Raw genomic sequence first — 19,096 nt, 5'->3', positions numbered from 1 at the left:
TATTGACGATAGTGTGATTTTTATTTGAGTCTGTGGATACCGTATTTGTGAAATGATCCAGTCTCTCTCTCTCTCTCTCTCTCTCTCTCTCTCTCTCTCTCTCTCTCTCTCTCTCTCTCTCTCAATAAAGGTCAGACAGTTCACTTCAAGAAAAAAGAGAGAGAAAAAAACACGTCAGGAGGGGTCAGGAGCGATGAGGTCACGCGACCAGAAACCCAGTTGCATCACTTCCGTGTTTACAACCTGAGGAAACATATTGAAATGAAAGTAAAATCTGACGTGTCTTACTGTTCATCGCGAATACTCGGACTCGTGAACCGCTCACGACACAGCATCCAAATTACAACGTAGGAACTTCGAACATTCAAAACGGCAGCTGTCATTCATTTATAATGGTAAGTGGTAACGTTAAATACAGTATGCTAACCTAGAAGACTTCACCTTAAAACAATAGTGCTTGTATGTAGATTACATGCGTAATATTACGTATATTAAAATTACAGTATCTTGAATAATTCTTCTTAATTGGGGCTTAAAGGGGATTTAAAGGAGTATCAATTTAAAATAACATTTTCATAAACTACGTTTCATCCGTTATGAAGTCATATAAAAGCCATCATAAGTGTATACGACATCTTTCTGATGAACACAATCGGAGTTATATTAATAATATCCTGTTGTTTCCAACTTTATAATAATGGCAGTAACGGGGTCCATTGAGTTTTAAGCTATAAAAAGTGCATCCATCCACAACATACTCTATGGCACTAGGGCAATAATAAAGTCCTTATAAGTGAATTGAATTGTTTTGTAAGAAAAATATTAATATGTAAAACTTTATAAAGTAAAATAGCTTCCCCCAGACCACCTTCTAACAGGGAACGTTCTCAGAACGTTGGCTAACGTTCTCTGAAAGTTCTCTCAAAGTTATCAAAAAAAAGTTCTTGCAGTAACGTTATTAGAACGTTGTGCCAACGTTATTTGCTATTGAGTAACATCCTAAAAACGTTTTAAAAACGTTACTACATTTAAAAAAATATTAGTCATTACAAATTAGTCATACAGCTTTTTTCTCAAACTTCAGATACATAATTGTATATCCAGAGACAACTTAGTGACACTTAAATGCTAATTTCGTGTATATATTTATTTATTTTACAATCAGAAGAAAAATCTAGTAAACTAATTATGTATTAAACATTAATGTAATATAAATATAAAAGTCAATCATAAAAGTGGTTTTAGCTTTTTTTAAGAAAGAATAAGATGTCAATAATCAAAAGCAAGTACATTAAAGGAGAAAACAGGAATATTTTATTTGATCGTACTCCAGACCCTTATAAGAACGTTATTTAACGTTCTTAGAACCTAATGAGAACGTTAATACAACGTTCCACAAACGGGACATTTCGACGTTCCTAGAACATTCAAAAACGTTTTTTATAATTTAATGGGAACGTTAGGGAAACGTTCTTATAACCTAAAATTCTTAGCTGGGCGTGTTCCACTTGAAAGTGTAACACTTCTCGCAGTTCAAATTCAAATTCAAAACACTTACGACAGTTACAATTTTTTCATAAGTTGAATGCGGAGGATGTCTGCCGGAAGCTAGATAATTTGCTTTATAAAGTTTTAAATATGGTAGGATATTTTTCTTACAAAACTTCATCGCTTCGCTTCAGAAGGTCTTTATTAACCCCCCAGAGCCACGTGGTGTATATTTATTATAGATGGATGTGCTTTTTGAGCTTCAAACTCAATTGACCCCATCACTTGCATTATAAAGCTGGGAAAATGCCAAGACATTTATTAATATAACTCTGATTGTGTTAAATTTAATTTGAGTGTTACATTTAATTAGAAATTTAACTACTCCCTTAAAAGGGGACTCTGCGGTTTGATGATATTTTTATTTGAATGCGCTTACCATGCATGCATAATGATTTTATTGTCAGATGAAACAAGATAATTAGATAATAATTGTATGCCATAATACCTTAAAGGGACCCATTTCCAATCATTTTAGCTTTAGATAAAATACACAACTACATTTAATGATTGCCAATTTATTCCAAAATTTTTGGCAAATAGTTACGTTCACGTCTTCTGTGATAAGAGACTGAAAATGTCCAATCAGATGCTCTCTAGAATGGAAATGCCCCTTCCCTAATACCAATTGCAACAGACAGACTCCAATCGTGTGTCATGATTTTAAATGCTTTATAGACAGATGATATGAATTGCAACTGTTATTCCAAAAATGATTTGAAAACATTAATGAAAAAAAGCCGTCTTTTAAGAATCTAAACAACACTGTGTATGAGGATGTGATTGTGTCTTTTAGATGCGCAACAGACAAAGAGGATTCAATCTCGGCCTGCTCCTGCTGGCCTCGCAGGTTTTCCAGCTGGGAATAGACAACATCCCACCTGTCACTCTTGCAACACTGGGCCTCAACGTCTATTTGTTCCTGTTTCCTTTCAAACCCCTCCTAAAGGTAGATGTTATTCAACTCCGAAAACAGGGCACATGCAGGGTCCAAAATGGGTTCTGCCGACAGCAAGTGAATGTAGAAAATTTGCCAGCCATTAAACTTTCGCATTTTTTTACTTAAAAGGTTGGTAAAAGTGGTAGACACATTTTGCAATATGTTGAATGCTGATAAGATGTTTTGTAAAGCTGGTCTAAACGTTCTCTGTTTTTCAGACATGTTTGAGTGTTCGCGAGGCATACTGGTATGGAGACTGGGGTCGTCTGTTGCTGTCACCGTTTCACCATGTTGACGACATGCATCTATACTTCAACATGGCCTCGTTCCTTTGGAAGGGCCTCAAGCTTGAGAGGAAACTGGGAGGCGCCTGGTTTGCGTACCTGCTGTCGGTCTTCTCTCTGCTCACCGGATTGGTATACCTGCTCCTTGAGACAGGACTGACACAGATGACTGAAGACTCGTCATATAGTCTACAGTGTGCGGTGGGGTTCTCAGGTGTGTGTTGTGTTGCATCATGATAACATTATTACAATTTAAAAGAACTGTTTTCTATTTGAATATATTTAGAAAATGTAATTTATTCCTGTGATGGCCAAGCTGGATTTTCAGCATCATAACTCTAGTCTTCAGTCACATGATCCTTCAGAAATCACACTTATATGATGATTTACTGCTCAAGAAACATTTCTTTTTATGAATCTTTGATTACTAGAAAGTTTAAAAAACAGCATTTATTTAAAATAGATTTTATTCTTTATTTATTCTAGATTTTAAATAGTTTTTTTTCTAACATTATGCGTCTTTACTGTATGGAAGCCTATTTCTGATAAAAAATAAAAAAGGCATTTGTGGCTTTTTATCTCACAATATCTCACAGAGCTTAAGTCAGAATTGCGAGATATAAATTCAGAATTGTTAGTTATAAAGTCAGAATTGTGAGATATAAAGTCAGAATTGTGAGAGATAAAGTCAGAATTGTGAGATATAAAGTCAGAATTGTTAGTTATAAAGTCAGAATTGTGAGATATAAAGTCAGAATTGTGAGATATAAAGTCAGAATTGTGAGATATAAAGTCAGAATTGTGAGATATAAAGTCAGAATTCTGAGATATAAAGTCAGAATTATGAGATATAAAGTCAGAATTGTGAGATATAAAGTCAGAATTGTGAGTTACAAAGTTAGAATTGTGAGATATAAAGTCAGAATTGTGAGATATAAAGTCAGAATTGTGAGATATAAAGTCAGAATTCTGAGATATAAAGTCAGAATTGTGATTTATAAAGTCAAAATTGTGAGATATAAAGTCAGAATTGTGAGTTACAAAGTTAGAATTGTGAGATATAAAGTCAGACTTGTGAGATATAAAGTCAGAATTGTGAGATATAAAGTCAGAATTGTGAGATATAAAGTCAGAATTTTGAGATACAAAGTCAGAATTGTGAGATATAAAGTCAGAATTATGAGATATAAAGTCAGAATTGTGAGTTATGAAGTCAGAATTGTTAGATATTGTGAGATATAAAGTCAGAATTGTTAGATATTGTGAGATATAAAGTCAGAATTATGAGATATTGTGAGATATAAAGTCAGAATTGTGAGATATAAAGTCAGAATTGTGAGATATAAAGTCAGAATTATGAGATATTGTGAGATATAAAGTCAGAATTGTGAGTTATAAAGTCAGAATTGTGAGATATAAAGTCAGAATTGTGAGATATAGTCAGAATTGTGAGATATAAAGTCAGAATTATGAGATATTGTGAGATATAAAGTCAGAATTGTGAGATATAAAGTCAGAATTGTGAGATATAAAGTCAGAATTGTGAGATATAAAGTCAGAATTGTGAGTTATGAAGTCAGAATTGTTAGTTATAAAGTCAGAATTGTGAGATATAAAGTCAGAATTATGAGATATAAAGTCAGAATTGTGAGATATAAAGTCAGAATTACGAGATATAAAGTCAGAATTGTTAGTTATAAAGTCAGAATTGTGAGATATAAAGTCAGAATTGTGAGATATAAAGTCAGAATTATGAGTTATAAAGTCGGAATTGTGAGTTATAAAGTCAGAATTATGAGATATAAAGTCCAATTGTGAGATATAAAGTCAGAATTGTGAGATATGAAGTCAGAATTGTTAGTTATAAAGTCAGAATTGTGAGATATAAAGTCAGAATTGTGAGATATAAAGTCAGAATTGTGAGATATAAAGTCAGAATTGTGAGATATAAAGTCAGAATTGTGAGATATAAAGTCAGAATTGTTAGTTATGAAGTCAGAATTGTGAGATATGAAGTCAGAATTGTGAGATATAAAGTCAGAATTGCGAGTTATGAAGTCAGAATTGTTAGTTATGAAGTCAGAATTGTGAGATATAAAGTCAGAATTGTGAGATATGAAGTCAGAATTGCGGGATATAAAGTCAGAATTGTGAGATATGAAATCAGAATTGTGAGATATAAAGTCAGAATTGTGAGATATAAAGTCAGAATTGTGAGATATAAAGTCAGAATTGTGAGATATAAAGTCAGAATTTTGAGATACAAAGTCAGAATTGTGAGATATAAAGTCAGAATTATGAGATATAAAGTCAGAATTGTGAGTTATGAAGTCAGAATTGTTAGATATTGTGAGATATAAAGTCAGAATTATGAGATATTGTGAGATATAAAGTCAGAATTGTGAGATATAAAGTCAGAATTGTGAGTTATAAAGTCAGAATTGTGAGATATAAAGTCAGAATTGTGAGATATAGTCAGAATTGTGAGATATAAAGTCAGAATTATGAGATATTGTGAGATATAAAGTCAGAATTGTGAGATATAAAGTCAGAATTGTGAGATATAAAGTCAGAATTGTGAGTTATAAAGTCAGAATTGTGAGATATAAAGTCAGAATTGTGAGATATAGTCAGAATTGTGAGATATAAAGTCAGAATTATCAGATATTGTGAGATATAAAGTCAGAATTGTGAGATATAAAGTCAGAATTGTGAGATATAAAGTCAGAATTGTGAGATATAAAGTCAGAATTGTGAGTTATGAAGTCAGAATTGTTAGTTATAAAGTCAGAATTGTTAGTTATAAAGTCAGAATTGTGAGATATAAAGTCAGAATTATGAGATATAAAGTCAGAATTGTGAGATATAAAGTCAGAATTGTGAGATATAAAGTCAGAATTGTGAGTTATAAAGTCAGAATTGTGAGTTATAAAGTCAGAATTGTGAGTTATGAAGTCAGAATTGTTAGTTATAAAGTCAGAATTGTGAGATATAAAGTCAGAATTATGAGATATGAAGTCCAATTGTGAGATATAAAGTCAGAATTGTGAGATATAAAGTCAGAATTGTGAGATATAAAGTCAGAATTGTGAGATATAAAGTCAGAATTGTGAGATATAAAGTCAGAATTGTGAGATATGAAGTCCAATTGTGAGATATAAAGTCAGAATTGTGAGATATAAAGTCAGAATTGTGAGATATAAAGTCAGAATTGTGAGATACAAAGTCAGAATTGTGAGATATAAAGTCAGAATTGTGAGATACAAAGTCAGAATTGTGAGATATAAAGTCAGAATTGTGAGATACAAAGTCAGAATTGTGAGATATAAAGTCAGAATTGTGAGATATAAAGTCAGAATTATGAGATATTGTGAGATATAAAGTCAGAATTGTGAGTTATAAAGTCAGAATTGTGAGATATAAAGTCAGAATTGTGAGATATGAAGTCAGAATTGTTAGTTATAAAGTCAGAATTGTGAGATATAAAGTCAGAATTGTTAGTTATAAAGTCAGAATTGTGAGATATAAAGTCAGAATTGTGAGTTATAAAGTCAGAATTATGAGTTATAAAGTCAGAATTGTGAATTATAAAGTCAGAATTATGAGATATAAAGTCCAATTGTGAGATATAAAGTCAGAATTGTGAGATATGAAGTCAGAATTGTTAGTTATAAAGTCAGAATTGTGAGATATAAAGTCAGAATTGTGAGATATAAAGTCAGAATTGTGAGATATAAAGTCAGAATTGTGAGATATGAAGTCAGAATTGTGAGATATGAAGTCAGAATTGTTAGTTATGAAGTCAGAATTGTGAGATATAAAGTCAGAATTGTTAGTTATGAAGTCAGAATTGTGAGATATGAAGTCAGAATTGCGAGATATGAAGTCAGAATTGTGAGATATGAAGTCAGAATTGTGAGATATAAAGTCAGAATTGTGAGATATAAAGTCAGAATTGTGAGATATAAAGTCAGAATTGTGAGATATAAAGTCAGAATTGTGAGATACAAAGTCAGAATTGTGAGATATAAAGTCAGAATTGTGAGAAATAAAGTCAGAATTGCGAGATATAAAGTCAGAATTGTGAGATATGAAGTCAGAATTGTGAGATATAAAGTCAGAATTGCGAGATATAAAGTCAGAATTGCGAGTTATGAAGTCAGAATTGTTAGTTATGAAGTCAGAATTGTGAGATATAAAGTCAGAATTGTGAGATATAAAGTCAGAATTATAAGATATTGTGAGATATAAAGTCAGAATTGTGAGTTATGAAGTCAGAATTGTTAGTTATAGTCAGAATTGTGAGATATAAAGTCAGAATTGTGAGATATAAAGTCAGAATTATGAGATATTGTGAGATATAAAGTCAGAATTGTGAGTTATAAAGTCAGAATTGTGAGACATAAAGTCAGAATTGTGAGATATAGTCAGAATTGTGAGATATAAAGTCAGAATTGTTAGTTATAAAGTCAGAATTGTGAGATATAAAGTCAGAATTGTGAGTTATAAAGTCAGAATTATGAGTTATAAAGTCAGAATTGTGAGTTATAAAGTCAGAATTATGAGATATAAAGTCCAATTGTGAGATATAAAGTCAGAATTGTGAGATATGAAGTCAGAATTGTTAGTTATAAAGTCAGAATTGTGAGATATAAAGTCAGAATTGTGAGATATAAAGTCAGAATTGTGAGATATGAAGTCAGAATTGTGAGATACAAAGTCAGAATTGTGAGATATAAAGTCAGAATTGTGAGATATGAAGTCAGAATTGTTAGTTATGAAGTCAGAATTGTGAGATATAAAGTCAGAATTGTTAGTTATGAAGTCAGAATTGTGAGATATGAAGTCAGAATTGCGAGATATGAAGTCAGAATTGTGAGATATGAAGTCAGAATTGTGAGATATAAAGTCAGAATTGTGAGATATAAAGTCAGAATTGTGAGATATAAAGTCAGAATTGTGAGATATAAAGTCAGAATTGTTAGTTATAAAGTCAGAATTGTGAGATATATAGTCAGAATTGTGAGATATAAAGTCAGAATTGTGAGATACAAAGTCAGAATTGTGAGAAATAAAGTCAGAATTGCGAGATATAAAGTCAGAATTGTGAGATATGAAGTCAGAATTGTGAGATATAAAGTCAGAATTGCGAGATATAAAGTCAGAATTGCGAGTTATGAAGTCAGAATTGTTAGTTATGAAGTCAGAATTGTGAGATATAAAGTCAGAATTGTGAGATATAAAGTCAGAATTATGAGATATTGTGAGATATAAAGTCAGAATTGTGAGTTATGAAGTCAGAATTGTTAGTTATAGTCAGAATTGTGAGATATAAAGTCAGAATTGTGAGATATAAAGTCAGAATTATGAGATATTGTGAGATATAAAGTCAGAATTGTGAGTTATAAAGTCAGAATTGTGAGATATAAAGTCAGAATTGTGAGATATAGTCAGAATTGTGAGATATAAAGTCAGAATTATGAGATATTGTGAGATATAAAGTCAGAATTGTGAGATATAAAGTCAGAATTGTGAGATATTGTGAGATATAGTCAGAATTGTGAGTTATGAAGTCAGAATTGTGAGATATGAAGTCAGAATTGTAAGATATATAGTCAGAATTGTGAGTTATAAAGTCAGAATTGTGAGATATAAAGTCAGAATTGTAAGTTATAAAGTCAGAATTGTGAGATATAAAGTCAGAATTGTGAAATATGAAGTCAGAATTGTGAGATATAAAGTCAGAATTGTGAGATATAAAGTCAGAATTGTGAGTTATGAAGTCAGAATTGTGAGATATAAAGTCAGAATTGTGAGATATAAAGTCAGAATTGTGAGATATAAAGTCAGAATTGTGAGATATAAAGTCAGAATTGTGAGTTATGAAGTCAGAATTGTGAGATATAAAGTCAGAATTGTGAGAGATAAAGTCAGAATTGCGAGATATAAAGTCAGAATTGTGAAATATGAAGTCAGAATTGTGAGATATAAAGTCAGAATTGTGAGATATAAAGTCAGAATTGTGAAATATGAAGTCAGAATTGTGAGATATAAAGTCAGAATTGTGAGATATAAAGTCAGAATTGTTAGTTATAAAGTCAGAATTGTGAGATATAAAGTCAGAATTGTGAGATATGAAGTCAGAATTGTGAGATACAAAGTCAGAATTGTGAGATATAAAGTCAGAATTGTGAGATATGAAGTCAGAATTGTTAGTTATGAAGTCAGAATTGTGAGATATAAAGTCAGAATTGTTAGTTATGAAGTCAGAATTGTGAGATATGAAGTCAGAATTGCGAGATATGAAGTCAGAATTGTGAGATATGAAGTCAGAATTGTGAGATATAAAGTCAGAATTGTGAGATATAAAGTCAGAATTGTGAGATATGAAGTCAGAATTGTGAGATATAAAGTCAGAATTGTGAGATATGAAGTCAGAATTGTGAGATATGAAGTCAGAATTGTGAGATATATAGTCAGAATTGTGAGATATAAAGTCAGAATTGTGAGATACAAAGTCAGAATTGTGAGATATAAAGTCAGAATTGTGAGATATAAAGTCAGAATTGTGAGAAATAAAGTCAGAATTGCGAGATATAAAGTCAGAATTGTGAGATATGAAGTCAGAATTGTGAGATATAAAGTCAGAATTGCGAGATATAAAGTCAGAATTGCGAGTTATGAAGTCAGAATTGTTAGTTATGAAGTCAGAATTGTGAGATATAAAGTCAGAATTGTGAGATATAAAGTCAGAATTATGAGATATTGTGAGATATAAAGTCAGAATTGTGAGTTATGAAGTCAGAATTGTTAGTTATAGTCAGAATTGTGAGATATAAAGTCAGAATTGTGAGATATAAAGTCAGAATTATGAGATATTGTGAGATATAAAGTCAGAATTGTGAGTTATAAAGTCAGAATTGTGAGATATAAAGTCAGAATTGTGAGATATAGTCAGAATTGTGAGATATAAAGTCAGAATTATGAGATATTGTGAGATATAAAGTCAGAATTGTGAGATATAAAGTCAGAATTGTGAGATATTGTGAGATATAGTCAGAATTGTGAGTTATGAAGTCAGAATTGTGAGATATGAAGTCAGAATTGTAAGTTATAAAGTCAGAATTGTGAGTTATAAAGTCAGAATTGTGAGATATAAAGTCAGAATTGTAAGTTATAAAGTCAGAATTGTGAGATATAAAGTCAGAATTGTGAAATATGAAGTCAGAATTGTGAGATATAAAGTCAGAATTGTGAGATATAAAGTCAGAATTGTGAGTTATGAAGTCAGAATTGTGAGATATAAAGTCAGAATTGTGAGATATAAAGTCAGAATTGTGAGATATAAAGTCAGAATTGTGAGATATAAAGTCAGAATTGTGAGTTATGAAGTCAGAATTGTGAGATATAAAGTCAGAATTGTGAGAGATAAAGTCAGAATTGCGAGATATAAAGTCAGAATTGTGAAATATGAAGTCAGAATTGTGAGATATAAAGTCAGAATTGTGAGATATAAAGTCAGAATTGTGAGATATAAAGTCAGAATTGTGAAATATGAAGTCAGAATTGTGAAATATGAAGTCAGAATTGTGAGATATAAAGTCAGAATTGCGAGATATAAAGTCAGAATTGTGAGATATAAAGTCAGAATTGTGAAATATGAAGTCAGAATTGTGAGATATAAAGTCAGAATTGTGAGATATAAAGTCAGAATTGTTAGTTATAAAGTCAGAATTGTGAGATATAAAGTCAGAATTGTGAGATATAAAGTCAGAATTGTGAGATATAAAGTCAGAATTGTGAAATATGAAGTCAGAATTGTGAGATATAAAGTCAGAATTGTGAGATATAAAGTCAGAATTGTGAGTTATAAAGTCAGAATTGTGAGATATAAAGTCAGAATTGTGAGATATAAAGTCAGAATTGTGAGATATAAAGTCAGAATTATGAGATATAAAGTCAGAATTGTGAGATATAAAGTCAGAATTGTGAGATATAAAGTCAGAATTGTGAGATATAAAGTCAGAATTGTGAAATATGAAGTCAGAATTGTGAGATATAAAGTCAGAATTGTGAGATATAAAGTCAGAATTGTGAGTTATAAAGTCAGAATTGTGAGTTATAAAGTCAGAATTGCGAGATATAAAGTCAGAATTGTGAGATATAAAGTCAGAATTGTGAGATATAAAGTCAGAATTGTGAAATATGAAGTCAGAATTGTGAGATATAAAGTCAGAATTGTGAAATATGAAGTCAGAATTGTGAGATATAGGCCAGGTTTCAGTGACATTTTTAGTGATATATTTGAAGATATATCAGTACAAGGTACTTTCAGTTAAAACAGCTCAAACATACCTTTTAGTCTGGGAATATTTATAAAGTCAGAATTAGTGTTGTCAAAAATATCGATATTTCGATATGTATCGATACTGGAATATCTGAAACGATACGATTCTCAGTTTTTACAGTATCGATACCAGCTGCGCTCTCCTCTCTGACCGTCAGCGAGTTGACACACACGCCGGCATATCTCACTCAGCCCGGTTAACCTCTGAGCACGGCGAACGCACGTTCTGCTGGACTTTTTCCTCATGACAATGTGTTAGTGTTAGTGTGTGATCGGGCTGAATTTCGCGCGGGATTGCACATAAATTAATTCTACTAATCCCCGCAGATTTCGTGCTCACATCTGAAGCGCACACACATAGCCTACCGTAATAAAGCCGCCTCTGACATGATACAAGTGCAAACATTTGCTTCCTTTTCCAGCTTATTATTGGTCAAATACACTCAAAGAATTATCAGTGCACATCTGGAAGAGTATTAACGTAAACACAGTCGCAAACAGTTCAGGAAGAACGAGTAACAGGAACAGTGTTCAGGATCCAGGCGTCCGTTAGTCTTAAAGGGACCGCAGTCGTTTGTTATTCAAACTACAAAAAGACAAACGATCACACTGCTCTTGACTGATCAACTTGAGTAACTTTAATAGTTTCATCTGTACGCTATTGAATTTTTTGTTTTAAATGTAATTACTATGCATTTTTTTAATTCAGTTACTTATCTGAATGTTAGACCTACCTGAAAACATAAAGCAGTCTGTTTAATTTGTATCTTCTATTCTATTGCATTTATTTGTGCTATTGTTTGTAATCTGTTTATTTGTTCTGATTTAATTACTGTTTACTCGTCTTTTTAAATTCAATTTACCATTTGAAATCAAGCTTTCTTGTGCTGTGTGTAAGCTATTGCAACACAATTACACCATTGTAAAAAATACATTGAGATAGCAAAAATTTGTGAGATAATTTTAATAGTAATTGATCAATAATTGTTCAAATCAAAACGATGCCCAACCCTAAGGAACATGCTGGCCACATTAATTTTTTTGTAAAAAATAACAATGAATAATAAGTTCTGTTGTCATATTAAGCATCTTTTCTTTTTTTTTTAACTGTGGTATCGATTTAGTATCAATATATCGATATTTTAGTCTGGTATTGTATCGAAGTCATAATTTTGGTATCGTGACAACACTAGTCAGAATTGTGAGATAAAAAGTCACAAAAAAATGGTCTTTTAAAATGTTTTATTCTGTGACAGAAACAAGCTTCCATAGTCTTTACTGTCACTTTTGATTATTTTAATGTATCTTTGTTGAATAAAATATATATTTTTTAAAACAACAAAAAAACCTCTACATTTCAAAACTTTTGAAAGGTAGTGGAGATGTATTTTTTACTATGACATTAATGGAAAGAATGGGACAACATAAATCTATTAATTTATATATTTATAGATCATTTTTATATTTCTCTAGTATGAAACAAGCATTTTGTGAAGCTGAGTTAAAGCTGAATTTCATTAAAGAAGCTGTTTATGTTTTATTTCAGGTGTTCTGTTTGGGCTGAAGGTGGTCAATAATCATTATCACCCAGGTGGTGCCACGTATGTCTTGGGGATGCCCATAGCCAATCGCTATGCTTGCTGGGTGGAGTTGGTCCTCATCCATATCATGAATCCGGGGTAGGCATGACACTCATTTCAAAGACACTAAAACAACAGTACAATTACACATTTACACTACAGACCATATGACATTGTTTTTTTTTTTTAAGCTAAACTACTAGGATCTGAGTCACAGCTTGTATTAACAGACTTTCACTCTTGCAGGACGTCATTTGTTGGACACCTGGCTGGGATCCTGGTTGGGCTGCTCTACACGAATGGACCACTTAAAAGAATCATGAAAAGCTGTGCAGGTAAACACAACACTGCTCTTCAATGTTTGGAGTCGAGGATGTGTTAAATTGATCAAAAGTAACTGTAAAGATATTTTTAATGTTACAAACAACTTCTATTTTAAATAAATGCTGTTCTTTTTGACTTACTATCAATCAAAAAATCCTCAATAAAATGTATGTTTCTACAGAAATATTAAGCAGCACAACTGTTTTCAACATTGATAATAATAATAATAATAATACATGTTTTTTGATCATCCTATTTGAATGATTTCTGAAGGATCATGTGACTCTGAAGACTGGAGTAATAATGCTGAAAATTCAGCTTTCCATCACAAGAATAAATTACATTTTTAATTGTATTCAAAAAGAAAACTGTTATTTCACAACATTGCTGGTTTAAATCTATTTTAGATCAAATAAATGCAGACGTAGTAAGCAAAAGAGACTCCTTACTAAAACATTGAATATTATGAGGACACTTAATCTGGCAATAAATGTCACATAAACGGCCATATCTATGTTATTTCAGGCATTGTGACATCTAATGGGAATTATGGAGGGCAGCAGACATACTTCAATTCATCAGGTACACAGTTAAAGATCTTGAATAATATCAAATCTGAATCATTTTTCTCTTTTTGTTCTGTAGGGAAATTTTCAGTTTGTTATAAAGGCTGCCATCTGATATTACTGAATCACATCGGTCCTAGAAATGACTTTAAAGATGAGAGGAATTAAAGGGTTAGTTCACCCTAAAATGAAAATGCTGTCATTAAAGGACAACTGAAAAAAAAATGACCCTAGGGGTAATTAACACATGATTACCGAGTAGATCGTTCTCTGGGATGCGTTTTCATGAAAATCGAATGTAAAGAGTTTTATCTCTAAAAACAGATTAGCTTATAACACTAGTCTATGGGGCACAGAGTAAGTCAAATTAAATCGCTAGTTAATACTACTAACAAACATTGAGAACTTTGTAAGTGTACAAACAGTTTAATAAGAAGATACTTTATCAAGACAGTACATTACACGTATACGGACAGCAGCCATCTTGGAAAGCAGTCTTGACGAGTCGAGCCACGAACACTGTGGTCATTACATTCGATTTTCATGAAAACGCATCCCAGAGAACGATCTATTCGGTAACCATGTGTTAATTACCCCATGGTTCATTTTTCACCGGAGTTGTCCTTTAATTACTCACCTTCATGTCGTTCCAAACCTTCCAGACCTTCGTTCATCTTCAGAACACAAATGAAGATATTTTTGATGAATTCTGAGAGCTTTCTGACCCCATATAGATTGCAACGTTACTGCAACTTCCAAGGCCCTGAAAAGTAGGAAAGTTACATTGTTAAAATAGTCCATGTGACTACAGTGGTACAACCATAAAGGGTACATAACACACTTGAGTACCTATAGAGTAGTACTGCATCCTTCATATCTCCCAAGAGTCTTTAGTTTTTATCATATTTATAAAAGAAAGATACGCTGTATTGAAAGTGGGTGGAGTTAAAGAGTCTCTCTCTCTCTCACACACACACACACACACACACACACACACACACACACACACACACACACACACACACACACACACACACACACACACACACACACACACACACACACACACACACACACACACACACACACACACACACACACACACACACACACACACACACACACACACACACACACACACACACAGTGTTTTTGTATCATATGGGGACATTCCATAGGCGTACTGTTTTTTATACCGTACAAACCGTACTTTCTATCCCCTTACACTGCCCCTTCCCTCTAAACCTACCCATCACAGGAAACATTCTGCATATTTACTTTCTAAAAAACCTCATCCTGTATGATTTATAAGCATGTGGGGACATGGCCAATGTCCTCATAAGTCACCCTCCTTGTAATACCTGTGTCATACCTATGTCATTATACACATTTGTGTCCTCATATGTCACAGAAACATGCCCACACACACAAACACACACACTTACAGGTAAGAGAAAATATTGTTTAATAAAGATTGTTTTTTTATTTTGTTGGCGCAAAAAGTATTCTCATCGCTTGATAACATTAAGGTTGTACCACTGTAGTCACATGGACTATTTTAATAATGCCTTTCCTACCTTTCTGGGCCTTGAAAGTTGCAGTAACGTTGCAGTCTATGTGGGGTCAGAAAGCTCTCAGATTTCATCAAAAATATCTTAATTTGTGATGGTCTTACGGGTGTCGGACGACATGAGGGTGAGTAATTAATGACAGAATGAACATTTTGGGTGAACTAACCCTATGACTGCTTACTAGTCCATAATAGTCTTCAAGGTCCATAATTTGTATGTCTGTGTTCACAGGATACAGCGGATATGGCATGCCATATCCTCCAAACACCCATTACGGACAGCGGTCATTTAATCCCAGACACTATGGCGCCCCCTACAGGGATCCGTACGCCTCACACATGCCCTCTGCGCCGCCCCAGCATCCCTATACAGCAGGACTGTCAGATGAGGAGCAGTATGAGGCCGCTGTCAGGGCCAGCCTGAACGAAAGAGGTGAGGAGTCAAGAGCTGCTGAAAATAGCCACTGGCCACATTTTAAAAATGCTTCGACATAATCAAGCTTGTAAATAAAAATGTATTATAATTTGATGCTTTATTTTGTTATACATACAACATCATTCAAAATGTGGGGTCAGTAAGATCGTCTTTTTATTCATTTAGCTTGAATTGATACTTTTATTCATCAAGGATGCATTCAATTGAAAAAAAAAGTAAATATTAAGCAGCACAACTGTTTTCAACATTGATCAACATACTAAGAAATGTTTCTTGAAGAGGAAATCAACATATAAGAATGATTATATGTTGATACACTGAAGACGGGAGTAATGATGCTAAAAATCCAGCTTTGACATCACAGGAATAAATTACATTTTAAGAAAACAGTTACTTTAAATTGTAATAATATTTCACAATATTCTATTTATAACAATATTACTTTTCACTATTAACTACGACTTTTGCCTGCTTATTAATAATTAGTAAGGTAGTTGTTATGTTTAGATATTGGATATGATAAAGAATATAGAATATGTTGTGCAGAATAAGGTATTCTTTATAAGCTGCCAATATGCTAGTAATATGCATGCTAATAAGCAACTAGTTAATAGCCAGAATTGAACCCTTAACTAAAGTGTTACCTTTTGCTTTGCAGGTGGTTCTACGCATGCTAGATCTTCACATGGCACTTATACCCGCTCTAACCCGACCCCTGAAGAGATCCGCTGGCGCAGACTTCAGAGATTTACCAGCTGAGTGCTTGGAGAACATTGGATAACTGCTACATCGTTTACAGTAAAGACAGCACTAAACAACCAATCAGATCCAGCGGAGAAGACTCTTCCTCTGCTGATTGGTTGTGTCATTGAATAGCATTTATGATGTCAACAGTGGATAATCCTCTAACGTGTGGGAGGTGTCCATGTCCTCTGCCTGTTTTTCTAATTGCAATAAGTTTGTACACACATTTTTTGCTTTAAATGCTGCTCTTAATGTATTTATGAACATTCATAAAGTGAACATCCATGACACATTGTAGATACGAGTGCCTTGTGCAGTATGTTGAACGCACAGTAATATGACTGTCAGTGTGCCAATAAGTCGCACTGAAGTGTTTTGTAAATCTCCTCTAGCACATAGCAATTGTTTATTTCCAAAAACTTTTATCCTTAAGTAACTATTACTTTGTTTCTTAAGAAAGTATATTTTTCTAAGCAAACAATAAATCATGCTTTTTCTGATCCGTTGTAGCTGGTTGTGCATTGGTCGCAAGATAACTCCTAGCTCATATGGTAAATTATAAAATATTGAGTACAAATAAAAAGGGACTGCAATTCAGGTTAATACAGAGAGATAGAGATAATTAAACTAGGTGAGAGAGACTTACTGTATTTGGATGCATAACACACCATTCACATACACTGATCAGGCATAACATTATGACCGGTAAAGTGAATAACACTGATTATCTCTTCATCACGGCACCTGTTAGTGGGTGGGATATATTATGCGGCAAGTGAACATTTTGTCCTCAAAGTTGATGTGTTAGAAGCAGGAAAAATGGGCAAGTGTAAGGATTTGAGCCAACTTTCAGCTGGATAATGCGCCCTGCCACAAAGCAAAAATGTTTTAGGAATGGTTTGAGGAGCACGAGTCTGAGGTGCTGACTCGGCCTACAAATTCCCCAGATCTCAATCCAGGCAAGCATCCGTGGGATGTGCTGAACAAACAAGCCCGATCCATAAAGGCTCCACCTCACAACTTACAGGACTTAAATGATCTGCTGCTAACATCTTGGTGCCATTTTGAAGGATCACGTGACACTGAAGACTTAAAATTCAGCTTTGCATCACAGGAATAAATGACATTTTACAACATACGATTAAAATAGAAACCAGTTATTTTAATCTGTAATAATATTTTACCCAAAATATAGATTTTTACTGTATTTGTGATCAATTAAATGCAGCCTTGGTGAGAATAAGAGTTCTCTTAAAAACAATTTAAAAAAAAACAAAGTTTTGAACAGTAGTGTATTTATTATATTTTTTATACAGTCCACAAATGAAAATTGTTTATTTCATTCGGAATGCTGGCTTTCTGTCATTAGTGTTAGTGTGGATTACATTGAGTTATCTTGGGGGAAAATTGGGATATATTAGCAGAAAAAGAAACACTTCTTGCATTATAAGTATATCAGAAGCCACAGAGGTCATTTCTGCAAGATTTAATGGAAGGTGCTGAAGAGGTATTCAAGTACCAGTGTGTTGAGAAAAAGACAGTTGGTGAGATTATAGTTTTGTTCTCCAAGAGATTATTGCATGTTATTACAAATATCACAATTTATTAGACACTTAATACAAGAGTTGAACCTGATTGTTAAAAGGCATATGACAATGAAAATCAAACTTCTTGGGAAGAGTTTTAACAATTTGTGTTGTCCTTATGTGTACTTCTATGCTCAGGTAAAACAGTACAGTACTCAAGACATTAAAATGTCCCCAGACACAGTGAATTGCATTTCTAACAAGCTTGCAGCATTATCAAAATTCGACAAATAATAATCATCACTTCTTTTTAAAAGGGAACAGGTGTTTCATTCACTGTTATCCAAAATAGCACCAAAGTAATATCTAGCTAAATAAATACTCTTGACATTTAGTAAAAATATAAAGCAAAGCTGTTCTGTCAACAGTGCAATCATATGTACATACAGAAGAATATACCATGCTCAAAACAAAAACGTGGACAGTAAAATACTGAAGGTGTTAGTTTCACTTAATGGCTCAAGTTAGTTTAGACTGTGAGAGGGGGGAAATATCACATCAAAAACTAAGCAGGTAAGCTTTTCAAGTGTCCATTACTAATGAGAAGAAAGTTCAATGGCAATGGTTCTTTCACAAACAACAGAACAAGAGGAGACAGAAATGAAAAGTAAAGGACCGCTTTTAAGCTCACTACATTAAACAATATTTCCAGATGTACCGTGTGGCCTGAAGGCTCTTTCAGAAAGTGTGTGTATGGAGCACAGTGAAATAAGGAGTGTTTTAACGTCTAACTACTACAAGACCGAAGTCTTGACTATCCTCCAAGGATTCACATTCACAGCCATATTGACCTGATAATGCTAGTCATGGGATCTCTGCCGATCTCTTGTTGAATTGTGATATTTAAACATGATATTTCATGACTCTTGCCCTTATAGCTCTAAATGGAGCAAATGAGCTGTTCCACTGTGTCCTAAAGTCAGTTATTGCAGAATGCATTCAGATACACATGTAGACATTATTAAAATAGTTTTAGCATTTTTTGTTTTAATTTTGAGTAGTTGGTTTTCTATGTATGCTAAGGCATTCCTCGCATTCCATTCATTCCTAATGGGGGTCAAAGGATTTGTAACTTTTAAAAAAAATTACTACCACATAAACCTCGAATTCAGTATTTTTTTTTTTTTTTTTTTTGTGTATTTATGGTTTAAGTGCCAGAGGGAAGGATGAG

General features: G+C 33.0%; 1 protein-coding gene across 2 annotated transcripts; it reads left to right on the top strand.

Annotated features, from left to right (window-relative positions):
• Nucleotides 1–170: 170 nt before the first annotated feature.
• On the top strand, nt 171–16,839 carry rhbdd1 (rhomboid domain containing 1). 2 transcript variants are annotated; one of them, XM_067451656.1, is made up of 8 exons: nt 175–395; nt 2,345–2,497; nt 2,707–2,986; nt 12,666–12,798; nt 12,946–13,034; nt 13,549–13,605; nt 15,392–15,592; nt 16,254–16,839. In XM_067451656.1, the coding sequence occupies exons 1-8, from the start codon at nt 393–395 to the stop codon at nt 16,352–16,354; spliced, it is 1,017 nt and encodes a 338-aa protein (XP_067307757.1). In that variant the 5' UTR covers nt 175–392; the 3' UTR covers nt 16,355–16,839. The 2 variants fall into 2 exon arrangements, with proteins under 2 accessions (XP_067307758.1, XP_067307757.1); XM_067451657.1 differs by lacking the exon at nt 13,549–13,605 and having other exon boundaries at nt 171–395.
• Nucleotides 16,840–19,096: the final 2,257 nt, after the last annotated feature.

Source organism: Pseudorasbora parva, chromosome 8 (genome assembly GCF_024679245.1).
Source record: "Pseudorasbora parva isolate DD20220531a chromosome 8, ASM2467924v1, whole genome shotgun sequence".
NCBI classification, from domain to species: Eukaryota; Metazoa; Chordata; class Actinopteri; order Cypriniformes; family Gobionidae; genus Pseudorasbora; species Pseudorasbora parva.
Note: the sequence above shows the minus strand (reverse complement) of the source record. Positions and strands in the feature narration are given on the sequence as shown.